The sequence below is a fragment of the Acipenser ruthenus genome, chromosome 10 (genome assembly GCF_902713425.1).
Source record: "Acipenser ruthenus chromosome 10, fAciRut3.2 maternal haplotype, whole genome shotgun sequence".
NCBI lineage: Eukaryota > Metazoa > Chordata > Actinopteri > Acipenseriformes > Acipenseridae > Acipenser > Acipenser ruthenus.
Window position 1 is genome coordinate 51,602,003 of NC_081198.1, and position 23,402 is coordinate 51,625,404.

Below are 23,402 nucleotides of genomic sequence, written 5' to 3' on the forward strand. Positions count from 1 at the left end.
GAGCACCAAGAGGTGTTGCTTGACCGCGTGCAGTAGTGACAGCCTATAAGCACTTCTATCTGAAACGGGTTTTAGATAAGGGGGAACTGAGAATCGAGGTCTGATAAATGGGCATTTTGCCAGCTTCAGGCACACTGCGGGGCAGGAGGTCCAGCGCTCTTGGTGTCTGTTCAGGTCAGGGTTCATTAGGAGGTCAAAACTATGGTAATATTAGATTTTCTCCTGCAAAACAAAAAATGGTGCCATCTTCTTGAGTGGGGCATGAAATCAGACACTTGCTAATAGTGAGGATTGAAAATATTATTAGAGAAAACTGAAAGCATGCTTTTTTTCTAAACAAATCAAAGCAAATGAATTAAATATAAAATATGGACAGCATACAATTAAAGAAGTGGACGAGGCCAGATATGTGGGGATTTATTTAAATTAAAAAAAAAATGATGTGGCATAAACATATCAAAATTATGACAGGAAAGTGTAAAGGAAGATTACATTTGCTGAGAGCAATAGCAGGTACCAAATGGGGAGCCAATCAAGAGTCTTTATACAAACATGTGAGATATGTAACAGGGGAAGATTATCAAATCATGTATCAGAATTTTCTCAGGGTTGATAGCAAGTCTTATATACAAAATAGAGAAATTTAAAGAAAGGGATATTGTGATTTTAAAGAAAAGGATATTGTGAATTTTACAGATTCTCCAAGCTCCATACAGGAATTAGAATCGGAAACCGGAGATAGGATAGACATCATATATGAAATGATTCAGAAATGACATACTAGCTACAAAAATGGCAAACAATATTCTGACAGCCGAGATTCCAAGTCACTGGGGTATCTTAAGAAATGAAATTGTGGATTTTGAAGCAAAAAAAGCAACTCTAAATGAACAAATTGACATAATACCTTTGAGTCCTACAGAGGTGAATGCTGTGGCTAAAGAAGACATAATGGCAAGAGCAATGGGAAACAGAGGAAAGGGAAGATTTTATTATAAAAATCACTCAAAAGTAGAGAAATACAAACATGGGGAAAGAGAAAAACGGAGGAAGAAACTAATATTAACAGGACATACAGCATTAAATCATCATGTATACAGGACTGGGAGTCATGAACATGAACAAGAAACAGTGGAACATATTTTCAGGAAATGCAGCAAAGAAACATTAAACAGACAGTTAGAGGAAATAGAAATTGAAGTAACAACAGTAAATTATATTTGAAGGTATAAGGGAGAGAAAAACAAAGAGAAAGAAATGTGTAGTCAAATTTATTTAAAAAAAAATAAATAAATAAAAAGCGTAGGGGAATGGGAGAAAATATAAATACAAATACAAAGGTAGAGGGCGCGCATCATCTCCATTTAGATGGCATGCGCCAAAAACCCGTAAAAAGAAGTTTCGTCACAGTTGAGGAATGTCCGTGTTTCTCCGGCGAAGCTCGGGCAGCGTTCGGCAGCACTCGGTCGGTCTTGGGGATCTTTCGGATCTGACTCGACTTCACTCGGTGGTACTTGCTGAGCTAATTGTCGTGTCTCTCGTTCTCCGTGTTGTTGTTCCCGGTGACGCGACGGAGGTGTAGCCTGACGCGATCTCTTACGTGTCGGCCTGAATAAAAGTGGAGCTCCGGGGGCCCGGGAGTGACGGAGGGAGTCTGTACCGGTAAGAGGAGAGAAGCGTCTGGGGGGGTGGCAGGGACACGTCCCAGACAGGGGGCCAGCCTAGTCCGACTCGGTCCGGGGGAAACAAAGAGATCATGGCGGCGGCGGGGCTCGTAGGCTGCCTGCTTGCCGGGGAGGGATGGGGGTATGCGGCTGGGAATCGGAGACAGAGAGAGAGAGCTCGGGAGAAGCGCAGAGGGCACAACTTCCTCTACTTCGATAAACTGCACCGCTGTTAAACACAAACGGTTACCCCCCCCCCCCCCCGCACTGTTATTTTCAAATAAAGCATCGTTTTAATCATGTCTCTTCCACATGACATAGGAGGTTTCAAATATGCATATTTGTACCGGTATATAATAACACTGTGCGTGTTGGTCGTTTTGGAGTGGACTTTTTTTGTTTTGTTTTTTCATTTTTATACGGAACATTTTAATTATTTGAGTAAAAAAAAATAGTGCTAACTATTCACTCGAGATTCATTATCTCACAAGAAAACGAAAAAAGGCGGCATATGCATGTATTATTTTTTGCTTTTATGAAAATCTCAGATAATGGTGTGTGTAATTTGACTGATTTCTTGACGCTGGCACATGCATGTTACATACGTGGCAAACATTTTCAATAAATTCGGTTCATCTCTAGAGCTTTGTGGTTTTTTTTTTTTTCATCCCACTCAGTTGAAATGTCACGCTCGAAAACAGCATGCGATTTTCAAACGAGGGCGGGCAATTTCGACCGACGAGTTTCTGAAATTGGATTTATCGGAGATGTGTTTTAAAAAATAGCGTGTGGGCTAATTCACTTAGTAAATAAATAATATATGCCGTCGAATTTATTAATGCAACGATTATTTCAAAATATTAATGTAGCAAATGTTTTAAATCCCATGAAATTGAAAGTGAAAGTGTACTATCATGGGCAGTGGAGGAAGCTGTCAGTCGTTCGCCGGTTGCATCCAAAAACCTAGTATAGTAAGTGCTGCGTTAAATAGTACACCGCCGAAGTCATTCTGATTGCCCAATGCCCTACAGTGGGTTTCTGATTTGTATGGGACATGTTATTACAACCATTACAAAAATAAAATCTTTGCCTTTCCAAAATCTCAGCATGTGATAGTATTGAGTGATCAAAGCGAAGGTTTGATGGAGGCATAGCCCCAGTGTTTCAGTGACAGAGAGAGAGAGAGGGTCTGGCTTTCAAGGAAGCAACCACTGAATGTTTCCCCCTAACATTTTTTAAACCGATTAAAAAGAAAAATCATTGAAGCTTGGTTTTGACTACTGTATTTCTTCTGCATCTGCACTCACATAATCAGGGATGGAAACAAGACTCCTATTGCATAGCAGTGTTGCCCATTCCAGATTTTGCTACAAGCTCCATTAGCCACAGTGTGTAGGTAACAAGCTCATGTGTGTCTGATTAAACTCATACTGAAACCAGGAAAGGATCTATGCAATGGGAGTCTTATTTCTAACCTTGCATGTTTAATATGAATATCTGCATATAAAGGGAATCCTGTATATTCTCACACAAGTCTCGAGTTGGTTTTGGGCAGTAGTGTACGAGTGGCTAGTCTTTTATTATGTTCACAGCTAACAATGACATGAGTGAAAACATTCCTACCTGGAGTCTGTATTATTGTGTGTCTGTAGTTAAACCACCTGTAAGGATGGGAGCAATGATAAGGGCGTCTGCTAAGAAATAAATAATAATAATAATAATAATAATACAAATACACTGTTAAAGTCCAGCTGGCAGGTTTGCCACATAATGGAAATTTCTCTTCCTCTTATATGGCTTTTCAAGAGAACTGCTGCTGATGTCTAATGTTGTGAAAGCTCTTTGTTACAGTTTTACATACATAAGAGACTGCTGTTCTGTAAAGAGTAAAGCTGAAAGCTGAGGGAACTTGAAGCCACTTTGTGGCTTGGAGCTTGGTTTCAGGCCCCTGCACGGCACACCAGGGGAGACTTGGGGTTTGATACAGCAAAGCTGCCTCAGACTAGGTCTCCCGGTCTGGAACAACGTTTCAAACCACTGTTCCTGAAAAAGGGGCTTTGTGTTCTGTTAGCAAGGGTATCGCAAGCACAACAGTTTACCCCCATAGGGCACGTATCACACACCAAGTTAAATGGCCTCCACCTGTATTAAATTGTAGCGATTCACATGATTTCAGGATAAATTCAGCTGTTCCTGTAGGTTCCTTCTGCTGGGTAGTGCATTTCAAAGCAAAGACTCAACCATGAGCACCAAGGCGCTTTCAAAAGAACTCCGGGACAAAGCTGTTGAAAGGCACAGATCAGGGGATGGGTATTAAAAAATATCAAAGGCCTTGAATATCTCTTGGAGCACGGTCAAGACCATTATTAAGACGTGGAAGGTGTATGGCACCACCAAGACCCTGCCTAGAACCCAAAGAACTTGACAGAGCTTGAACAGTTTTGTAAAGAAGAATAGTCAAATATTGCCAAATCTAGGTGTGCAAAGTTGGTAGAGACCTATCCCAACAGACTCACAGCTGGAATTGCTGCCAAAGGTGCTTCCACCAAGTATTAACTCAGGGGGGTGGAGACTTATCCAATTATGCTCTTTCAGTTTTGTATTTAATATATAATTTTTTTCTCAATAAAAACTTTTTTTTCCCTTAACAGTGTGGAATATGGTGTGTAGATAAGTGGAAAAAAATCCTCATTTAAATTCATGAAACTCTGAGGCACTGACACAACAAAATGTGAAAAAAGTTCAAGGGAGTGTAGACTTTCTGTAGTCACTGTATATGCTCTGCTCATGTCCGTCCCTCGCACTCCACACGGTGAACACGATTACTGAACTGTCTTCATCAAACTTTCATCCTATACTCCTTGCCCCCTATTGGCATTTCAGATTACATTTGGCTTTCATCAGATTCATCAAGTAATATGCGATAAATATGTGATAAGGACCCTTTATGTGAGTGCGCTGTTTCTAAACTTTCTTTGCATTTTTAGATAGATTTCATTATTGAAGGGCACAGTACAACTCAATACTTAAATAAATATATATATTGGTTATATGGGAACACATCTAGATAAGTAGTTAAGTCCTCGATGTGCTAATCCAAGTTGTTGGTCACATAACATATTAGGGTTTACATCAACCACCAGAGGGCGCTGATCTTATGGGGAAAAAATGTAGTTCAAACTTAAGACCAACACCCAACTGCAAATAATATGTAATAGGGAAAATCATTTCCCTACTCTGGCTGTGCAGGTTTCTCTTATACTAGCACATATGTGAAATGGTTTATTTTGCATGTGAGTTTGCATAAGGTCTCTGCTATACAGAAACATGAAAATATTCTTAATTGTTATAAGGATGTAGTCCAGTATATTCCAGCATATCGACCATCACCAAAAAAGAAAAGATAAATGATTCTGTTTAAGGGTAAAAGCAGCATCCAACAGTATCAATAAAGCAATAAAGTCTTCAAGCAATCTCAATCATTTCTTCTGCAGAGCTTCAAATATGTTTATTTAGATCATTTTCTATGTGTTAACTTGCATCCCAGCTTTACCTCATCAGAGAACTTGAATCTGTGAACACTTGTATGATTTGAAAGCGTCCATTAATGACCTACAAAACAAGTGCAGCTTTGTATGCATGTGTTAACTCACTAGACATCTGTTATTGTTTTTGGAACAGAGGGATGAATAGAGCATGAATGCTAATCTGTAAGACTATTTGAACCAACAGAATGCCATGACTGGTGCAAATGGGTCTCAATAGTTGTGTGATCCTTTTCAGAGCTGCTGTAAAAACTACTGTACAGCTCTGAACTCATTTGAAATCCACTTTCCACATCCTACGTTGTGGTATTCAAAATGTAAAGCGCTGTGTCTTGAGTGATGCCTGAGTTGTTGCACGGTAGGTTCTTAGTTTTGTTTTTGTTAATGTGGCTTTTCTTCTCTTTGTGTTTCAGTCTTCAGAAAACTAAATGACCATGGAATCTGTAGCAGAGACTCAGCAGGGTGGCGAGGCTGCTGTCACAGAGACAGAAAACCAGCAGATTGGAGTGCAGGCACAGCCACAGATTGCAACGCTGGCACAGGTACAGATAGGAGGGGAGACACAGGTACAGATAGGAGTGCAGGCACAGCCACAGATTGCAACGCTGGCACAGGTACAGATAGGAGTGGAGACACAGGTACAGATAGGAGTGAAGGCACAGCCACAGATTGCAACGCTGATACAGGTACAGATAGGAGTGCTGGCACAGGTACAGATAGGAGGGGAGACACAGGTACAGATAGGAGTGCTGGCACAGGTACAGATAGGAGGGGAGACACAGGTACAGATAGGAGTGCTGGCACAGGTACAGATAGGAGGGGAGACACAGGTACAGGTACAGATAGGAGTGAAGGCACAGACACAGATTGCAACGCTGGCACAGGTACAGATAGGAGTGCTGGCACAGGTACAGATAGGAGGGGAGACACAGGTACAGATAGGAGTGAGGGCACAGCCACAGATTGCAACGCTGATACAGGTACAGCGCTCAGCTACCAGGGAGTCTCGATACTCCCAATCAGGGGTCGGCATCTTGTCCATACACGGACACGCATGTATGTGGCTAGAGTTGTCAGTGTCCGTGGCAGTGAATACGTCTAACACACGACAATGAGTTTTATTTTTTTTTTAAATGTCCATTGCCACTCTATGGTGCCGACCCCTGTTCCCAATGGTAATGCATGATAATAAACTTGGCAAACCAGGTTCAGCTATTGTAAATGTCAGACTTTTAGGACTCTAGTATATTCCAGCATATCAACCATTTTCTGTTGTGTTGACACAATTCCTTCTCTACCACAAAACACTAAAGGTGTAATTTTTTTTTTTTTTCTTCTAAATAAGGTGCCCATGGCAGGGGCTCACGCTACATCTACAGGCCCCACCGTGACTCTTGTTCAGCTCCCAAACGGACAGACGGTTCAGGTGCACGGGGTCATACAGGCTGCACAACCCTCAGTCATCCAGTCTCCGCAGGTTCAGACGGTGCAGGTGAGCACTGACAACTGTATCTATGCAAGTCTACCTATTTACTACACTACTCATTCCATCATGCGTTTTTCATTCAGAGTTTCTATGAACACGCACCCTGTTAAATGCATGTGGAAGTGAAGAAATGTAAAGCACGTTTCAATTTTGCATATTTCACATTTTGAATAAATACATGATTAAATAAGGATTGGACTGAGCTTAGCGATTTGTTGCAGATTTCTACGATTGCTGAGAGCGAGGATTCCCAGGAGTCGGTGGACAGTGTGACAGACTCTCAGAAACGCAGAGAGATCCTCTCAAGACGGCCCTCCTACAGGTACTACCACAGCGTTTTACAATCCTCCCATTGCAGAAGCCAGTGTGTGTGTGTGTGTGTGTCTATATATATATATGTACACTGCGATCCCGGGAGCTAAACTCACAGCACGGTGCTGTTTGTTTTCTGCCTTATAACAAGAATGGAAGTGATAGTGGAATGAATAGCATTATTTTAATCATATTTTGAGCTTACTAAATAAAACAAATTGTAGTACTAGAGGAGCAAAACAATTACATCCCAAAAGTAGACAAATCAAAATCTAAAACAAAATGGCAAAGTCATGCATGAAAGATTACTTCTCAAACTGAACGCAGTAGGGAGTCAAGGAAATGCATGCACATGGATTAGGGAGTGGTTAACATGTAGAAAACAGAAAGTACTGATAAGAGGAGAAACCTCAAAATGGAGCGAGGTAACCAGTGGAGTACCACAGGGATCAGTATTGGATCCTCTGCTCTTCCTAATCTACATTAATGACTTAGATTCTGGTATAGTAAACAAACTTGTTAAATTTGCAGACGACACAAAAATAGGAGGAGTGGAAAACACCGTTGCAGCAGCAAAGGTCATTCAAAATGATCCAGACAGCATTCAAAACTGGGCAGACACAAGGGAAATTACATTTAATAGAGAAGTGTAAGGTACTGCACGCAGGCAATTCCAAATGTGCATTATAAATACCATATGGGAGATACTGAAATTGAAGAAGGAATCTATGAAAAAGATCTAGGAGTTTATGAGTTTACAATGTGGGGAAGCTATAAAAAAATAAGGCCAACAAAATGCTCGGATATATAGTGAAAAGTGTTGAATTTGATGCAAGGGAAGTAATGTTAAAACTTTACAATGCATTACGAAGACCTCATCTAGAATATTGTGTTTAGTTCTGGTCATGTCGCTACAAAAAGGATATTGCTGCTCTAGAAAGAGTGCAAAGAAGAGCAACCAGAATTATTCCGGGTTTAAAAGGCATGTCGTATGCAGACAGGATTAAAAAACGGAATCTATTCAGTCTTGAACAAAGAAGACTTCTAATTCTAAAAGGTATAGACAATGTTGACCCAGGGGACTTTTTCGACCTGAAAAAAGAAACGAGGACCAGGGGTCACAAATGGAGATTAGATAAAGGGGTATTCAGAACAGAAAATAGGAGGCACTTTTTTACACAGAGAATTGTGAGGGTCTGGAACCAACTCCCCAGTAATGTTGTTGAAGCTGACACCCTGTGATCCTTCAAGAAGCTGCTTGATGAGATTCTGGGATCAATAAGCTACTAACAACCAAGTGAGCAAGATGGGCCAAATGGCCTCCTCTCGTTTGTAACCTAATGAATGTATGTTCTAATGAATGTATGTATTAATTGTCATACTGTTGTGTGCCTTGATGCCAATACCTGTAGTGTGCTGTGTCGGTACTCGCCAAAGATCTGGCTGACAAACAAACGGTAAGTTGTTGATATTTTTTCAGGTACTGTATAATGCTGTCCCTGGCTTCTGATGTTTTGCTTTTTTTTTTTTTTTTCCCCCCCATTGGTAGAAAAATCCTGAATGATCTTTCATCGGACGCTCCAGGAGTTCCCCGGATCGAGGAAGAGAAATCGGAAGAGGATTCGTCCACTCCTGCCATCACCACAGTGACTGTGCCAACACCGATATACCAAACCAGCACCGGGCAATACAGTAAGTGGGAAAAGCTGCTTTATGTGAACGTTTTGCTTTTCCTTTGACTGTTTCAACAAAAATAATGTTCATTCTTAACTTCAAATTTCTTAGAAACCAATTTTTTTAATCGCTGAAATGTTTTTTTTTTTTCTTCTTGTTTTGTTAATTTCAGAAAATCCTCAAATACAAATCTTCAGTTCCCCTACCCTTTGTAAACAAGGTGTTGCATTAGTTAAATAAGCAAATGTATTGTATGGATGTTTATATGTGTGCTGCCATTGTCTGCCAGGTGTGAGCCATTAACATGCATGCCTCTTGTTTGAAAGGCTTGACGCTTGTTGATTTATTTCTCCTCTGCTTTCCCCCCCAGTTGCTATCACACAGGGAGGTGCCATTCAGCTGGCTAACAATGGCACTGATGGAATGCAGGGGCTGCAGACACTGACCATGAGCAATGCGGCTGCAGCTCAGCCCGGTACTACAATCTTGCAGTACGCACAGACCTCTGATGGGCAGCAGATACTGGTTCCCAGTAACCAGGTAGTTGTGCAAGGTGAGTGATGCCAGAACAAGAAGAAAGAAAAACAAAGTTCTATCAAGTGGGACTTGATGTTTAACCTTTCCTCTTCGGCGTCGCTAGAAGTTGTTCATATATGAACCATGATGCAATGGTGACGTTTAATGCCCATTTTAAGCATTTTTAAACAACCATTGGTTGCTTACCAAATGACTGACATCTCCAAAGGCTCCAACAACCAATCAGGGATGATTTTACATACTTTCAAAACGAAAGTAAAGCTAGATAGACAGAAAGCTAGACGAGTGAGTTTTATTTTATTTATTTTTTGGACGGGAGATTCGGCAAAGTACAAGCTTACCAGAAGTCCTGCTAAATCGTCCAAAATGTTTATAAACCCAAAAATAAATTTAACAAAATATTAATTGTAGTGAAATATTCACAGGATAAACTTTAGGGATAGCTCTCCAATCAAAATGCATTTCACTAAAGATCCAGGCCAATGGAGGTCGCTTTTATTATGAGGTGCAGCGTTTCAGTATCTTCGGTTTCGATTACTGAATATACCATGATTTTAAAGCGCAGCATTACCAGAGAGCAGATTGCATTGCTTTACATAACCAAGAATGCTTACTGAACCGAAAGAAAAAACATTTTTTTTACAGAAGATGTTGATGAGTTGACAGATCTAGCTGATGGCGAACTTCTTCACATTACACACCCATCAAACAATTTGGTGTAAAATGAAAACCAGACACGGTATTTATACAATTTTCTGATCCTAGTTCCTGTGAGTTGTGGCTACCACTGATACTGTTCCAGTTTTTAGGTAGGAGATCACTAAATTACACTTAGAGACATTGCTAAAGAGACTTGAATTTGAGTACATTTAAAACATCTTTTTTTACATCCAGACTAGGTAATCGTAGGGTATTTTTCATCAGAGTGAAAACATTTTTCTCTTAATAATCTTCAGATTCTCAGCTGTTTAGAAATGTGTAATACTGTATACTTTCAGTGGATATTTGACCTGGTACTCAAGCCGAAAGTCACGTTATGTCAGTCAGACCTCAAACAGGTGTAGTGTTCGCCAGATGTAGTTATTTTAATTCAGTGTTTTAACTGTTTAGTGCCTGGACTGTTTGAGAAAGATCGAGTACATGGTTAATTCCCGTGTTGGTAGTAAATTGCACGAGTACAGTCATGCAGTGTGTATCCGCCATCACGTGTCCGCCATGATCAAGCTCTTCTGCAATGTCACCCACATGTGCAGCGCCAATAGAAAATGGCTACAGGGAAGCAAAAGCGAGTTGTGCTTGCAATCGAAAGTTGTTTTTTCGTAAACGTATGTATTTTAATACTGTGTAAATTACCCGACACTAATATAAGTGTATACAGCCCTGCGCATGAAGAGGGTTTTTTGTGTAAATGTATGTTGTAAATAGTGTGTATTTGTTGTAATTAATTAAGTACCTGACGCTCCTGGGTGAGCCTGCCTGCTGTGTGTGATTACTAGGTGTGGAATCTAATCGGCAGGTAGGTGTGTTTACCTCAGGGCTGCTGCAAAACCGAAGCCAATTGGGCTAAAGCAGCTGAAATTCACCAACGTGAGAAAGAACCAGGGTTGGATACCGAAGAGTTAGTAAGCAAGTCAAAACCGCTGACTTGCTTGTTTGTTAGTTATTTAACAGAGAAGATTAGTTCAGAGATTGGAGATCCCACCAAAGTTTTCGTACACTGTGTTTGTTTGTGCTCCGTGTGCTGCCATTGCTGGTAGTGTCACGTGAGCTGTCCAGTGTGTTGATATGTAAATAAATCCTTCACCCTCCGTCTCGATCTCCTGCCTGTCAGTCAGCAGCGAATGCATGCAGACACACGGCAGACAGATAGTCACAAGCATTAATACCCTTTATCTTTCTGAACAGGTGACTTAGATGCCTAATAAAAGCTGAATCTCAGAACAATAATTGTGTGACTATAGTAATTACAGCTGTGTATAATGGTACTTAACATGGGATTCATTCATTCGACTTTTTACATGTCTGCCCTTGCTCTGGTCCCACCGCAGTCGGATACGCGACGGATTACTGCACTATATTTGACTGTATAAAGGGCCCTTTCGCAAATTCACCGTTTCCAGTATTTCACATTTTTTTGATGTTTAAGTGGGACAGCTAAATCTAGCAGGAGACGCGTTCCTCTGTGAAGAACATATCGGTGCCAACAATGCCTCCACATACTTTAAGGTTGTTTTGAGAGTGCTGCTTCCTGCTTATGTCAGCTGATCTTATTCTTGGTTCTGTGGGACTGATTCAGGTTTTGAACATAATAAAAAGCTCCTAGATCCAAAAAGATGGCCAGATAGAGCACTCCTAACATAGCCCCTGCTGCTTTATGGGTGAATATCCAGGGACTGCTGCATGCTTCTCACTCAGACTTGGATAACCCGTTGCAACCTCTTTGTGTCTCCTTCTCAGCTGCTTCCGGGGATGTCCAGGCCTATCAGATCCGCACTGCTCCCACCAGCACCATCGCCCCGGGCGTGGTCATGGCGTCCTCCCCAGCACTGCCCACTCACCAGACAGCAGAGGAAGCGACTCGCAAGAGAGAAGTGCGCCTCATGAAAAACAGGTACTCGCACATCTGAGGGATCAGACGGGTGGTGGGTGACCATGGCAGCCTGTTTGTGGAATAGGAATGTCTGCTAGAAAACTAATTTTCATATACATGTATTCTCCTCTATGCAGTGTTAAATTGTACACCAGTTCTGCTGTGGATAAAGGGCCTGTTTACTTTTGGTTTGACCAATTCCTGTTATTGCAATGATTTGGTATTGCAGGTGATATTGTCTCGTTTTTTTCCGAATCCCCGTATAGCTATTTTTCTTTCGCTGTCATATTTGACGTTGTACCTAAGGGTACTTCAGTTGTACATTTGCTTTTCTTGTGTTGGTTTCAGTTTTAATGTGATGTGGTTCTGGTTTTGACCCCACATTAACTCCCCTCCCCTCTCTCTGTGCGGCAGGGAGGCAGCGCGGGAGTGTCGCAGGAAGAAAAAGGAGTATGTGAAATGCCTGGAGAACCGGGTGGCTGTGTTGGAAAACCAGAACAAAACGTTGATTGAAGAACTTAAAGCACTTAAAGACCTCTACTGCCATAAATCCGATTAATTCCACAGATGTTTTACTGCAGATCTGTACAGAGACTAGTCTGGCATTAGGAAGCTGGGCGACAGACACATTTTCTAAATGTGTGGGGGGTTTTTTATGCTACAAAATACCGGAAAAAGAACCTGACCTATTTCAAAAGTATGGATTAGTCCGATGTCCTACCGTTGAATAGTAACAACAATACTTTTAATCATGAAGACCCCCTTTTTTAAAGAAATGATTATTTATATATATATATATATATATATATATATATATATATATATATATATATATATATATATATATATATATATAAATAAAAAAAACTTGAGGTATTTTGAAACTGACATTTCCACCTAACAGGAACTTCTTTGTAAGCTTGAATCATACACCCCTTCATGAATTCCATGATGCCCCTAGCATTTGTTGGGAGAGATTTGTGCCAGTTATTTTTAAATCCTGCAGCTATCTTTTGTGGCTCCTCAGACTCCCAAGCAGGCAAAGGAAAACAGAGTGCATCATTTGTATACTAATGTGAATTTTTTAGTTCCTTCAGATGTTCAGTTCTAAATCTTGTTTTGTTCTTAAATATCTATCAACAATGCATTTAATTTAGTTATGCATAATAATTAATACTGGTGTGTGCTATTTACTTTAAAAGTATTTATCAGCCCAGAATCCAAAGCATTCAACCACCCACCCAGAGCATGGTTTGATGTTCCCTCCAGTCAGTTAAAACTGAATGTAAGATTGTAGTGTCAGTGGGTTGACGTGAGATATTTCTATGGCTGGTTTACACAATGTGTATTTTGTATGTGTGGTGCTTTTCTTACTAAAATGTTTGGAGGCAGTTCAGTTTAATCGCTGAAATGTTTTTTTGTTTGTTTGTTTTTTTTCAGAATTTTTAGTTTTCTTAAAAACTAACAGAAATTTGTAGATTTAGTGTGTGTGTGTGTGTGAATATTGCCTTATAAAGGTATTCAGTGAGGTATGTTACTGACCTGAGCTCGGGTCAAGATGGGACCTAGTGAGGTTAAACATTCATGACAATTTCACAAATAAAGACAGCAGTCGAAAAGCAGATTCATTTTAATGAAAATATATCCGGTGAAAGCTTTGAAAAAGCTACTTTTTTAATAGACAGGATTTCTGTTGGCAAACCGGACCTATTCAAGATGCACTTGCTTAAAGCAGACTAGGATAAACCCCGGTTCTAATCTCATTTTTAAGACACCCTTCCTTTATCGGCAAGCAGTCTGAGCCAGACTATCATATTCTAAAGTACAAGTGTAACCTTGAGTCTGTAACACAGCAGTCCCCAACCTGACTGCATCAGAGGCACAGCACTTTCAGTGTGTAGATTAACAGAACATCTAATAGAAACTGGCAAAAGTCAACAGCCAGTCCTTCGTTTTCTACGAGGTCATGTGACACTGATGATGCAGGTTGGGGGAATACTTGTGTTGTAAAGTACTTTTTGTTTGTTGTTATTTTAGAATGCTATGTTTGTAATTTGCTATATTGTATATTATCCCCGCTTCGTATATATGTGTGTGTTAGTTGTAATACATATATATATAAGATGTGTGTCAGCAGTAGAGGTATTATTTTGGGATGGTTGGAGGGAATTCAGACGCAGGTTTCAGATGCTCAACCCAAGGCAAGGTCATTTATATCACGGTTCAGAGTTTAAACACCTGTACCTCAAATTGATTATCAGCTCAAGGCGCGGAGGGGAGCATGCTTCCTTGTTTTATTTTATATTATGTCATGCCATAATGTGCAGTATTATCATAGCCACAGTTACAATTAATCCTGCGTTTTTATTCTTTTATTTTTATATATCTTTTGTTAGACGTCTTCTTTGTCACAGAGAAGGGGTATAGTTTTGTATATTAAAAACAAATTATGAAAAAGGGTAACAGAATCAAAAAAGTGAATACATTGATTTTATTGCTGTTGCTTGTTTGCAGATTACAGCATGTATTTTTTCCAGTAATCTGTTAAGCATTTTTCTTTTTTTCTGTAAACAAATATATCAATTCTGGCTAATTTAGTGGTTGGGTTTAAACTTCCACAGTAGCTTCTGTGAATGCTACTGTTAGTCTTTGTGGCTGCCACTGGTCACAAATATTTGGAACCAGCTAAACTAAATATGATGGTATATAATCTAGTAATTTACTGCTAACTAGCTTCCACTGGTGGCCTGAATAAAACAATGAACCCTCTCTGCAGGTCCTACAGTAGTTTACTGTTTCATTAAGTGAGCAGAATGGCTCTCCGAGACAAGAATTGTGCACCCTTGATCCAAACAGTGTCATTGTACAGGCCTCGTGGCTGCACACCCTTACAGTGGCACAATTAATCAGTGTACATTATATTAATTATAAGTAATAGAAATGGGACCTGAATGTTAGTTTTTAGAAAATGCTAATGACATTATTAACCCATTTAATACATTGTTGTTTTAAATAAATGTGAATGCATTTATGTAAACTAGCATCAGCTATTTTTTTTTATTTTCTGTTGGCTGTTTTTGCTGACACCTGTGTGAATCTATGGCATCATGTCTGCATGCTTTTCCCTGTCCGTTTTTACATTGCTGCTAGGAGTAAAACAGTTTTCTGTACGTAGTTTATAATGGCAGATTACTACAAACCTTTTGAATATTGTAATAGGGAAAGCCTTTTTTATTGTTTGTTTATTTAGCAGACGCCTTTATCCAAGGCGACTTACAGAGACTAGGGTGTGTGAACTATGCATCAGCTGCAGAGTCACTTACAACTACATCTCACCCGAAAGACGGAGCACAAGGAGGTGAAGTGACTTGCTCAGGGTCACACAATGAGTCAGTGGCTGAGCTGGGATTTGAACCGGGGACCTTCTGGTTACAAGCCCTTTTCCATGTCAATTACAACAAGGAAGTTTCTTTCTATAATTGTGGTTTAATGATTATATAATCTGAATAACAAGAAAACATCTTAATCAAACCTATACATATCTTGAGTATTAAAACGTATATAAATATATTATAATTCTTCAGGTTTGTGAGAAAGCTATCGGTGAAAATGTTTTTATTTACAAAGCATTTTCAAGGTATGTCTGATGTTTGCTATCAAATCCATTGATGGTACCTATTTGGTGCAGGATATCCCATGACAGCACAACACTCACAGGGGAATATTTTATAAGAATAATCTGACAATATTCATCTTTTTACAGTTGATCTTGAGTTTTATTTCAATGTTCCAGTGTAAATGTGGTCCAAATTAAAATATTTGTTTGCCTTTGAGCTGTTGCTCTGTAACGGCTGGATTCACAATCTCAATTCACACTTATCTTGGGACTACAAAACCTTAGTGCTTCAGTAACCCCATTCATTATTCGGGGGTCTGAAACAACTAGGTTTGCTCCTGCTTTAAAACACTGCAGCATCTGGGTGACGTGTGTGGAAACCTCTTCGTACCACAGATTTGGAGTACTTCCCTATTTTGTTTTTACTGTACCTGTTTTGCTTTCCTCCCTGGGTGAGGTTGATGAGGAGCAGTGGAGTACTGCACACTGCTGCTAATCCAAACCACAACAGACCCTGTTCAGATTTAGGAATGATTTGCTCTGATGAGTACTGGTTTTAGCACTGCACTAAAAAAACATCTTGTCTGGTATTTGTTTCATGTATTTAATCAAAACATTGTTTAACCCTTTGAATAAATAAGAGACAGCTGTAACTGTTTTACAGGTACCATAGAATTACATTATAGTAGCCTGCATGGCTGAGATTAGCCAGTCTACTCTGCCTGCTCTGAAGTGCTTACTTTGTAACCTACACACAGTGGACTCTAGTGTTGGTTTTCTGCCAATGCAGTCTGGGGAAGCAAATCCCAATCTGCATTTATTATGATGTGTGTGTGTGTGTGTGTGTTTTTAAGGGTGTGGGAGCATACTCACCTTGCAAACAACTTTATAAACAAGAAGCTGTGAGAAAAAACATGTACATATAAATGTTCCCACAGTTACATTAATGCTGGGAAAGAGGAATTCATTTTTTTGTAATGCCAGTTTTACTGAGCATCATTTTTAAACACTGTATGTATTTATTTATGTATACGAGCAGCTGCTTTTGTGTTTCAGTAGCATAGCGGTACATTGTATAGACACTTGTCTGTAAAACGTGTGTGGGGGGGGGGTGGGGTGGGGGGGTCATTTATTTCTGTATTGACATTAACTCTTCACCCACCTCCCTGTTCTTTTTAATTCAGTTGTTTGTGGAACCAAACTGTTGTAACATCCTTTTACAGACAAACATTTATGTGAAGCACATTCAATTTGCTTTTAAAGTTAAGGGAAAAGAAAAAAAAAATCCTTTTTGTGTGTTGTCAACTAATTCATGTGTATTTGGTTTTACAATTCTACAGCATATTAACAGCTGTACAGTAACAACTATTGCAGTACTGTATCAATGTACAGGCTAATAGAAGCACCCTCTCTGCAGAATGATGTAGAATGTTGCTGTGAAGTTAGACACACTGAACCCAGCGTACTAAAGAGTCTTATTCAATGTTCTTGCCTGCTGTGAAGTAGGTTGTGACCCACTTTTTCATAATACTGACACCTGCAATGTGTTATTTATATGCCTGGCATGAGTTTTCTGTGGTATCTTTAAACATTTCCTAGTTTTCAGATTATTCCATTGTTCAAACACATCTCACAAAGCCCACCACTCTCTACAGTACACAAGCAAGGTAAACATACTTAGAAACTAAACCATTAGAGTAACAACAGTGCCAGATTAAGATCAGAACTGAACCCTTGCTTTTTTAATGGTCCTTTTAAAACTGATTACAGAAATGATTTGCACAGATCAGATCACTTAACTCGGGGAGGCAACTCAGGCCCCATAAGCATGATTCACACGGGACTGAAAACCAGCCGTCTTCAGAGTTGGTCAAAAGCTGAGGACATCTTGGAACCTCCCAGACGAGGATTCGTCTTCACCAAGGAAAGTCAGTCAATTCAAAATGAAATGCGATGTTGTGGCCAGAGAAGGCGCTGTTGTATATTATTTGTAAACAATGAACCAGGTGTAAACAACTCATTTCGTTGTACCTTATTTTCCAAAGGCTTGAGTAACTGCTTCGTCCCTTGAGTGATATGTATGATCAGGAGGACCTCTGAGAATATGATTTGTGATAAAAATAACTGGACGGTTTGTACCTGTTTATGTGATTTTTAGTCCCATGCGAATCGGACTGTAGTATCACCACAGTCCAGGTTTAATTGACATGATTAAATGCTTTGGCACACGGCCAATAGTTTAATTGATTCAATCGTCATTAGCTGATGATGTAACAAACAGACACGCGGGATGGAAAACTTCTCACAGTGTATACGTAACCTTTGACCTGGCATAGCTACATTGTGTCGCGGTTTGGAAACTCCGCAGAATAGCCTTGAACACGTCCTGCTCATGTGGGCTTACAAGTCTTCTTTCACTCTACACTTCTGTGCCTTGTAGATGTGAACGTCCCTCTCTGGCTCGTAATGGACCTCTTCCACTGTGAAACCCTGCTGTAACATCTTCAGGAAATCCTGGTCTCGTTCGTAGCGGATCCTACAGGAAAGCAGGATCACAGTCCTCTCTGAGCTCAGGTATTCCAGCGTTTTTAATAAATCAGGAAAGGTCTCTTCCAGGTAAACCAGGTCATAGCCACCTGGTTCAAAGCGATCCAGTCTTTCCCCACACCCCAAGTCAGTTCTGTGACTTTCGTCCTTGCTTGGAAATCAAGTGCAGATTGGCTTGCACATTGGATTCTAAGAATCAACTGCTGGTTCTCGGTCTGTGGTGGTCACTTTAGCACCTAAAAGAAAAAAGTTAAGTGTACATTTAGTTCTTGGTCCTGTTGTCCAAACTGCATGAAATGACAGCTTTTATACAAAAAGAGACGCCTTACATACAACAAAAGTAATGACAAAAGCGAAGGTTTACAATTTTAGGCAGCCAAACTATGAAGGAATGAAACAGAGACTAACAGAAGTAGATTGGAGCAAAATAGAGAAAACGTCCATGGAAAAAAGATGGCTGTTTTTTAAAAATGTAGTACTAGAGGCGCAAAACAATTACATCCCAAAAGTAGACAAATCCAAAACTAAAACAAAATTGCCAAAATGGTTTAAAAGATCAATTAAAAAAACAATATTCCAAGAAAAAAGGCACTTTACAGAGCGTTTAAAAGGGACAAAGAACAAAGTACACAGAAAGAGTATTTGAAACTGCAAGCACAAGTCAAAAAGGAAGTTAGAAAGGCCAAGAGAGATAGAAATGAGCATTGCTAAGGAGCCTAAAACCAGTTTTTCCAATATTATAACAGCAAGAAAACATTCAAAGATGAGGTAAAATGTCTAAAAGATACAAATGGCAAAATCAAAAGATGAAGAGAAAAAAATAGCAAATATATTAAATGATTACTTTTCACAAGTTTTTACAAAGGATCATATGGGCAACATGCCCCACATGTCGACTTGTTCCTATCCAGTTTTAAATAACTTTAGTATAACAGGCAGAAGTGTTAAAGGGACTAGGAGCTCTTAAAATAAACAAATCCCCTGGGCCGGATGAGATCCTCCCAACAGTACTCAAAGAAATGAAAGAAATTATTTACAAACCGCTAACCAAGATCATGCAACAATCTCTTAACACAGGGGTTGTACCGAAAGACTGTAGAATTGTAAACGTAGTACCGATCCACAAAAAGGGAGACAAAACCGAACCAGGTAACTACAGACCAATAAGCCTGACGTCTATTATATATAAACTTATGGAAACTATAAGAAGATCCAAAATGGAAAATTACCTATATGGTAACAGTTTCCTGGGAGACAGTCAGCATTGTTTTAGGAAAGGGAGATCGTGTCTAACTAACCTGCTTGACTTGACATCGACAATGGATAATTGCAAAGCATATGACATGGTTTATTTAGATTTCCAGAAAGCTTTTGACAAAGTCCTGCATAAAAGATAAATTCACAAACTGAACACAGTAAGCATGCCCATGGATTAGGGAGAGGTTAACATGTAGAAAACAGAAAGTACTGATTAGAGGAGAAACCTCAAAATGGAGCGAGGTAACCAGTGGAGTGCCACAGGGATCAGTATTAGGTCCTCTGCTATCCCTAATCTACATTAATGACTTAGATTCTGGCACAGTAAGCAAACTTGTTAAATTTGCAGATGACACAAAAATAGGAGGAGTGGCAAACACTGTTGCAGCAGCAAAGGTCATTCAAAATGATCCAGACAGCATTCAAAACTGGGCAGACACATGGCAAATGACATTTAATAGAGAAAAGTGTAAGGTACTGCACGCAGGTAATTCCAAATGTGCATTATAAATATCATATGGGATTTAAATCAAGGGAAGTAATGTTAAAACTTTACAATGCATTAGTAAGACCTCATCTAGAATATTATGTTCAGTTCTGGTTACCTCGCTACAAAAAGGATATTGCTGCTCTAGAAAGAGTGCAAAGAAGAGCGACCAGAATTATCCCGGGTTTAAAAGGCATGTCGTATGCAGACTGGCTAAAAGAATTGAATCTATTCAGTCTTGAACAAAGAAGATGACGCAGTGATCTGATTCAAGCATTCAAAATCCTAAAAGGTATAGACAATGTTGACCCAGGGGACTTTTTCGACCTGAAAAAAGAAACAAGGACCAGGGGTCAGAAATGGAGATTACATAAAGGGGCATTCAGAACAGAAAATAGGAAGCACTTTTTTACACAGAGAATTGTGAGGGTCTGGAACCAACTCCCCAGTAATGTTGTTGAAGCGGACACCCTGGGATCCTTCAAGAAGCTGCTTGATGAGATTCTGGGATCAATAAGCTACTAACAACTAAACAAATAAACTTTCTTATGTTCATACTAACTCACAATCAAAGACTTGCAAGCAACTAGCCTATTCAGCTGGAATATAAACAGACATTTCCTAGCAAACTATTAGTATAAACTAGTATAGGTTAACTCCTATTACAACCCCAGCACAAACACTAAATAGTGGGACTTGAACCTGCACAAATAGCTTTCTTTATATGAGAACAAAATGGGTTAGACTAGCAGATAAAGGCTTGGCAAATTATCTTTGTCTGGTATAATGTTCCATTAAAAATAAATTAATAATAATAATATTAAATACATAAATAAAAAAAAGATTCATACTGTCTTAAACTACGTTGCTAGACTTGTTTATTTCCAGCCTCGAGGCAAAAACTGCAACATGCATATTGAGGTCTATTTTCCGATTGCAAACTTGAAACAGGGAGACAAATAGAAAGTGCTCACCAAGCAAAGCAGCTACAATTCCCACCAGTCCTGTTCCTGCCCCCAGCTCCACAGCAGAGCTGCCTTCCAATGCAATCGAGCCGAGCTCCAGGAACGTGCAAAGAACCACTGCCTGGAGAGGGTCAAAACACAGGAGGGAACTCACAACGGGAGAGCTGACAGACACTCACAACCTGTGCTAAAGGATTACCTCAGCATCTTCCACTGCAAGTGCATGATAGTTATCTGGACATAGGTACAAATGTACGTGATAGACACACAGATTTTGACACTATCAATACGTTGTGCTCTGGGTAAGTAAGGGTGATGCTGAGAATTGAACAACCGCTGTTCGTGACGTCATCGATCACTTTGACATCACCCCATATTGACTGTGTGTGTGTGTGTGTGTGTGTACAGTCATTCTAGGTTCATGGTAACAATCGCAATTGTTTGCTTGCTTGCTTACTCACAGCGCCCCACGCCACGGCTGCAACACCCAAACCCTTCCAGTCCTGTCTGGTGTGGACCTTGTGTTTGGCGAAATGAAACGTAGCAGAAGGCTCGTGCAACTTTGCTGAGACCGGGTAACGAGGTGTGGTTTTAATACGCACAAGACAGAGCCATGTCAGCTCCTTCGACCTTGCAACAAACAAACAAACAGCATGCAAAAGGGGTTTTAAATCATTGTAAAAGTGTCCATTCTTAAACATGGCATTCATTAAAACATGATATAAGCTTGTTTGCTTTTTAAAATGTGTAATTATAATAAATGTTGTTTTACGAATACACACACCATGTTAGCCTGTGTTTAGTCGGATGACAAAGATGGTCAATGTTCCAAGTAGGTCATACCGCCGATTCCGATTTTTAGCCAGTGGAGGCTTCGCTGTCTTTAATCCTTCAAAAAACCCTCATAATTCTTTTACAGAATTTACAGTGCCGTGGATTAGTGGTAGATATTAGAAAATGCTTGCCTCCTCCTTACCGGTACCTACGCGTGAACAGCAAAGCAGAAACACACGACCTGTCCATCACGATGCTTGTTGCTTCAGTTCTGTCAGGAAGCGTAGATCCTGCACAGCGTCACGCGTCAGCCATGCTGGCGCTGAAATCCAACACAACAGGCGCCAATGCAGAGAGCAAGTTGTCATTATTATTGTCAAAATGCACGAATGAGAGACAAACTGGCATTCTGTTTACCAGCTTCTCAAACTGCAGAATCGTTTTTCATTAAAAGAAAATGTATCGTTTGGAACAAGTTAATTGGTGTCCAGTATATAACATATTGGTTTGAAGAAGGCAAGAACGTACATAAAAGGTTATGAGTTTATGGAAGGTGATTAATGCTATGAGTTTATGGAAGGTGATTAATGCTATGAGTTTATGGAAGGTGATTAATGCTATGAGTTTATGGAAGGTGATTAATGCTATGAGTTTATGGAAGGTGATTAATGCTATGAGTTTATGGAAGGTGATTAATGCTATGAGTTTATGGAAGGTGATTAATGCTATGAGTTTATGGAAGGTGATTAATGCTATGAGTTTATGGAAGGTGATTAATGCTATGAGTTTATGGAAGGTGATTAATGCCCAAATTCACACGAATGTCCTAACGTGGTTTTCTGGATGCGGGACACGGTGTTCGGTATCCTGAAACCCTGGGTGCGTTCACGAGAGACAGACTTTGCTAAGTCTGCGAAGATTCTGAAAATTCATTGGCTACTTGCTCCGATTCTGTGCAGATTCTGCGCAGAATGACAAAAGTCTGCGTGTCGTGAACGCATCCCCTGTGTTATGTTTGCTAATCAGAAGTACTACTGCCTTTCCGTAATTGTAGTTGGCTCAATGGGAAGCTCTGCCAAAAACATTTGGACAGTGTAAACAACATGAAACCGAATTCAGAAAGATGGAGCAATGCAGTGGGCTACCACAACAAATCTATGTCGCGTGCTGCAGATTATTACATTGTACATTGATCCCCTTCGATAAAAGACTTTGAATTAACAATGACTGCTTGTAAAATGTGTGCTGCATCATTTTTACGCAAACTGACTTAAAACATTAAACGGATTCCACTCACCCGTCATTCATTGTCACCCAACAGTAGAGCTGCACGCACCGTAGCAAGACAAACTGACCAATGAGAATCAACCACGTCAACGTCATTCGTGTGCTGAATTTCAAACTGTTAGCTGTTATTATTATCGGAAGTTCATACTATACTAAAAGAAAAAAAAGGAATGACGACAGGACACTAAAAATCCAGAGTCCCTTTTTTTAAACAGACGAGAACTTACCCGCCGAGTCACCCGCTGGCGGGGGGTACATCTATGATAATATATCTATGATAATATAAATGGTCAGCGTCCCGCTGAACAGATTCCAAATGCTGGCAAGTATGATCCCTAAAATGATGACGTCATCCATAATGATGACGTCTATCGAGTTGAACGCAGCACTAACCCGTGAGAGCTACGCTGTGCGCCAATGCACCTCTCCACCATGCTGCTAAAATGTTTGCAGTTTGTTTAAATATTGGGGTGGGTGGACATCTGAAAACAAAATAAAACCAATCAAATAAAGCGGTTTGGTTCAAGACCCGCCTTATTCTTAAATTTGGAACGCATCATTTCATTGGCAAGAATAGTACGCAGTATATATGTGGCTCTTTGAGCTAAAATATATATATGTATATATATAGACACACACACACACCCCTTTTAATGATTGC

General features: G+C 39.9%; 1 protein-coding gene and 1 pseudogene across 4 annotated transcripts; one reads left to right on the plus strand and one right to left on the minus strand.

Annotated features, from left to right (window-relative positions):
- Positions 1–1,401: 1,401 nt before the first annotated feature.
- On the plus strand, positions 1,402–13,210 carry LOC117400312 (cyclic AMP-responsive element-binding protein 1-like). 4 transcript variants are annotated; one of them, XM_034000078.3, is made up of 8 exons: positions 1,402–1,662; positions 5,623–5,751; positions 6,555–6,725; positions 6,917–7,017; positions 8,557–8,699; positions 9,052–9,234; positions 11,676–11,829; positions 12,223–13,210. In XM_034000078.3, the coding sequence occupies exons 2-8, from the start codon at positions 5,638–5,640 to the stop codon at positions 12,365–12,367; spliced, it is 1,011 nt and encodes a 336-aa protein (XP_033855969.1). In that variant the 5' UTR covers positions 1,402–1,662; positions 5,623–5,637; the 3' UTR covers positions 12,368–13,210. The 4 variants fall into 4 exon arrangements, with proteins under 4 accessions (XP_033855969.1, XP_033855979.1, XP_034780356.1 ...); XM_034000088.3 differs by having other exon boundaries at positions 1,403–1,662; positions 6,555–6,701; XM_034924465.2 differs by lacking the exons at positions 1,402–1,662; positions 5,623–5,751 and adding an exon at positions 5,785–5,823.
- A 3,517-nt stretch (positions 13,211–16,727) lies between these two features.
- On the minus strand, positions 16,728–23,305 carry LOC117406409 (protein N-lysine methyltransferase METTL21A-like; annotated as a pseudogene).
- Between the last annotated feature and the right edge of the window lie 97 nt (positions 23,306–23,402).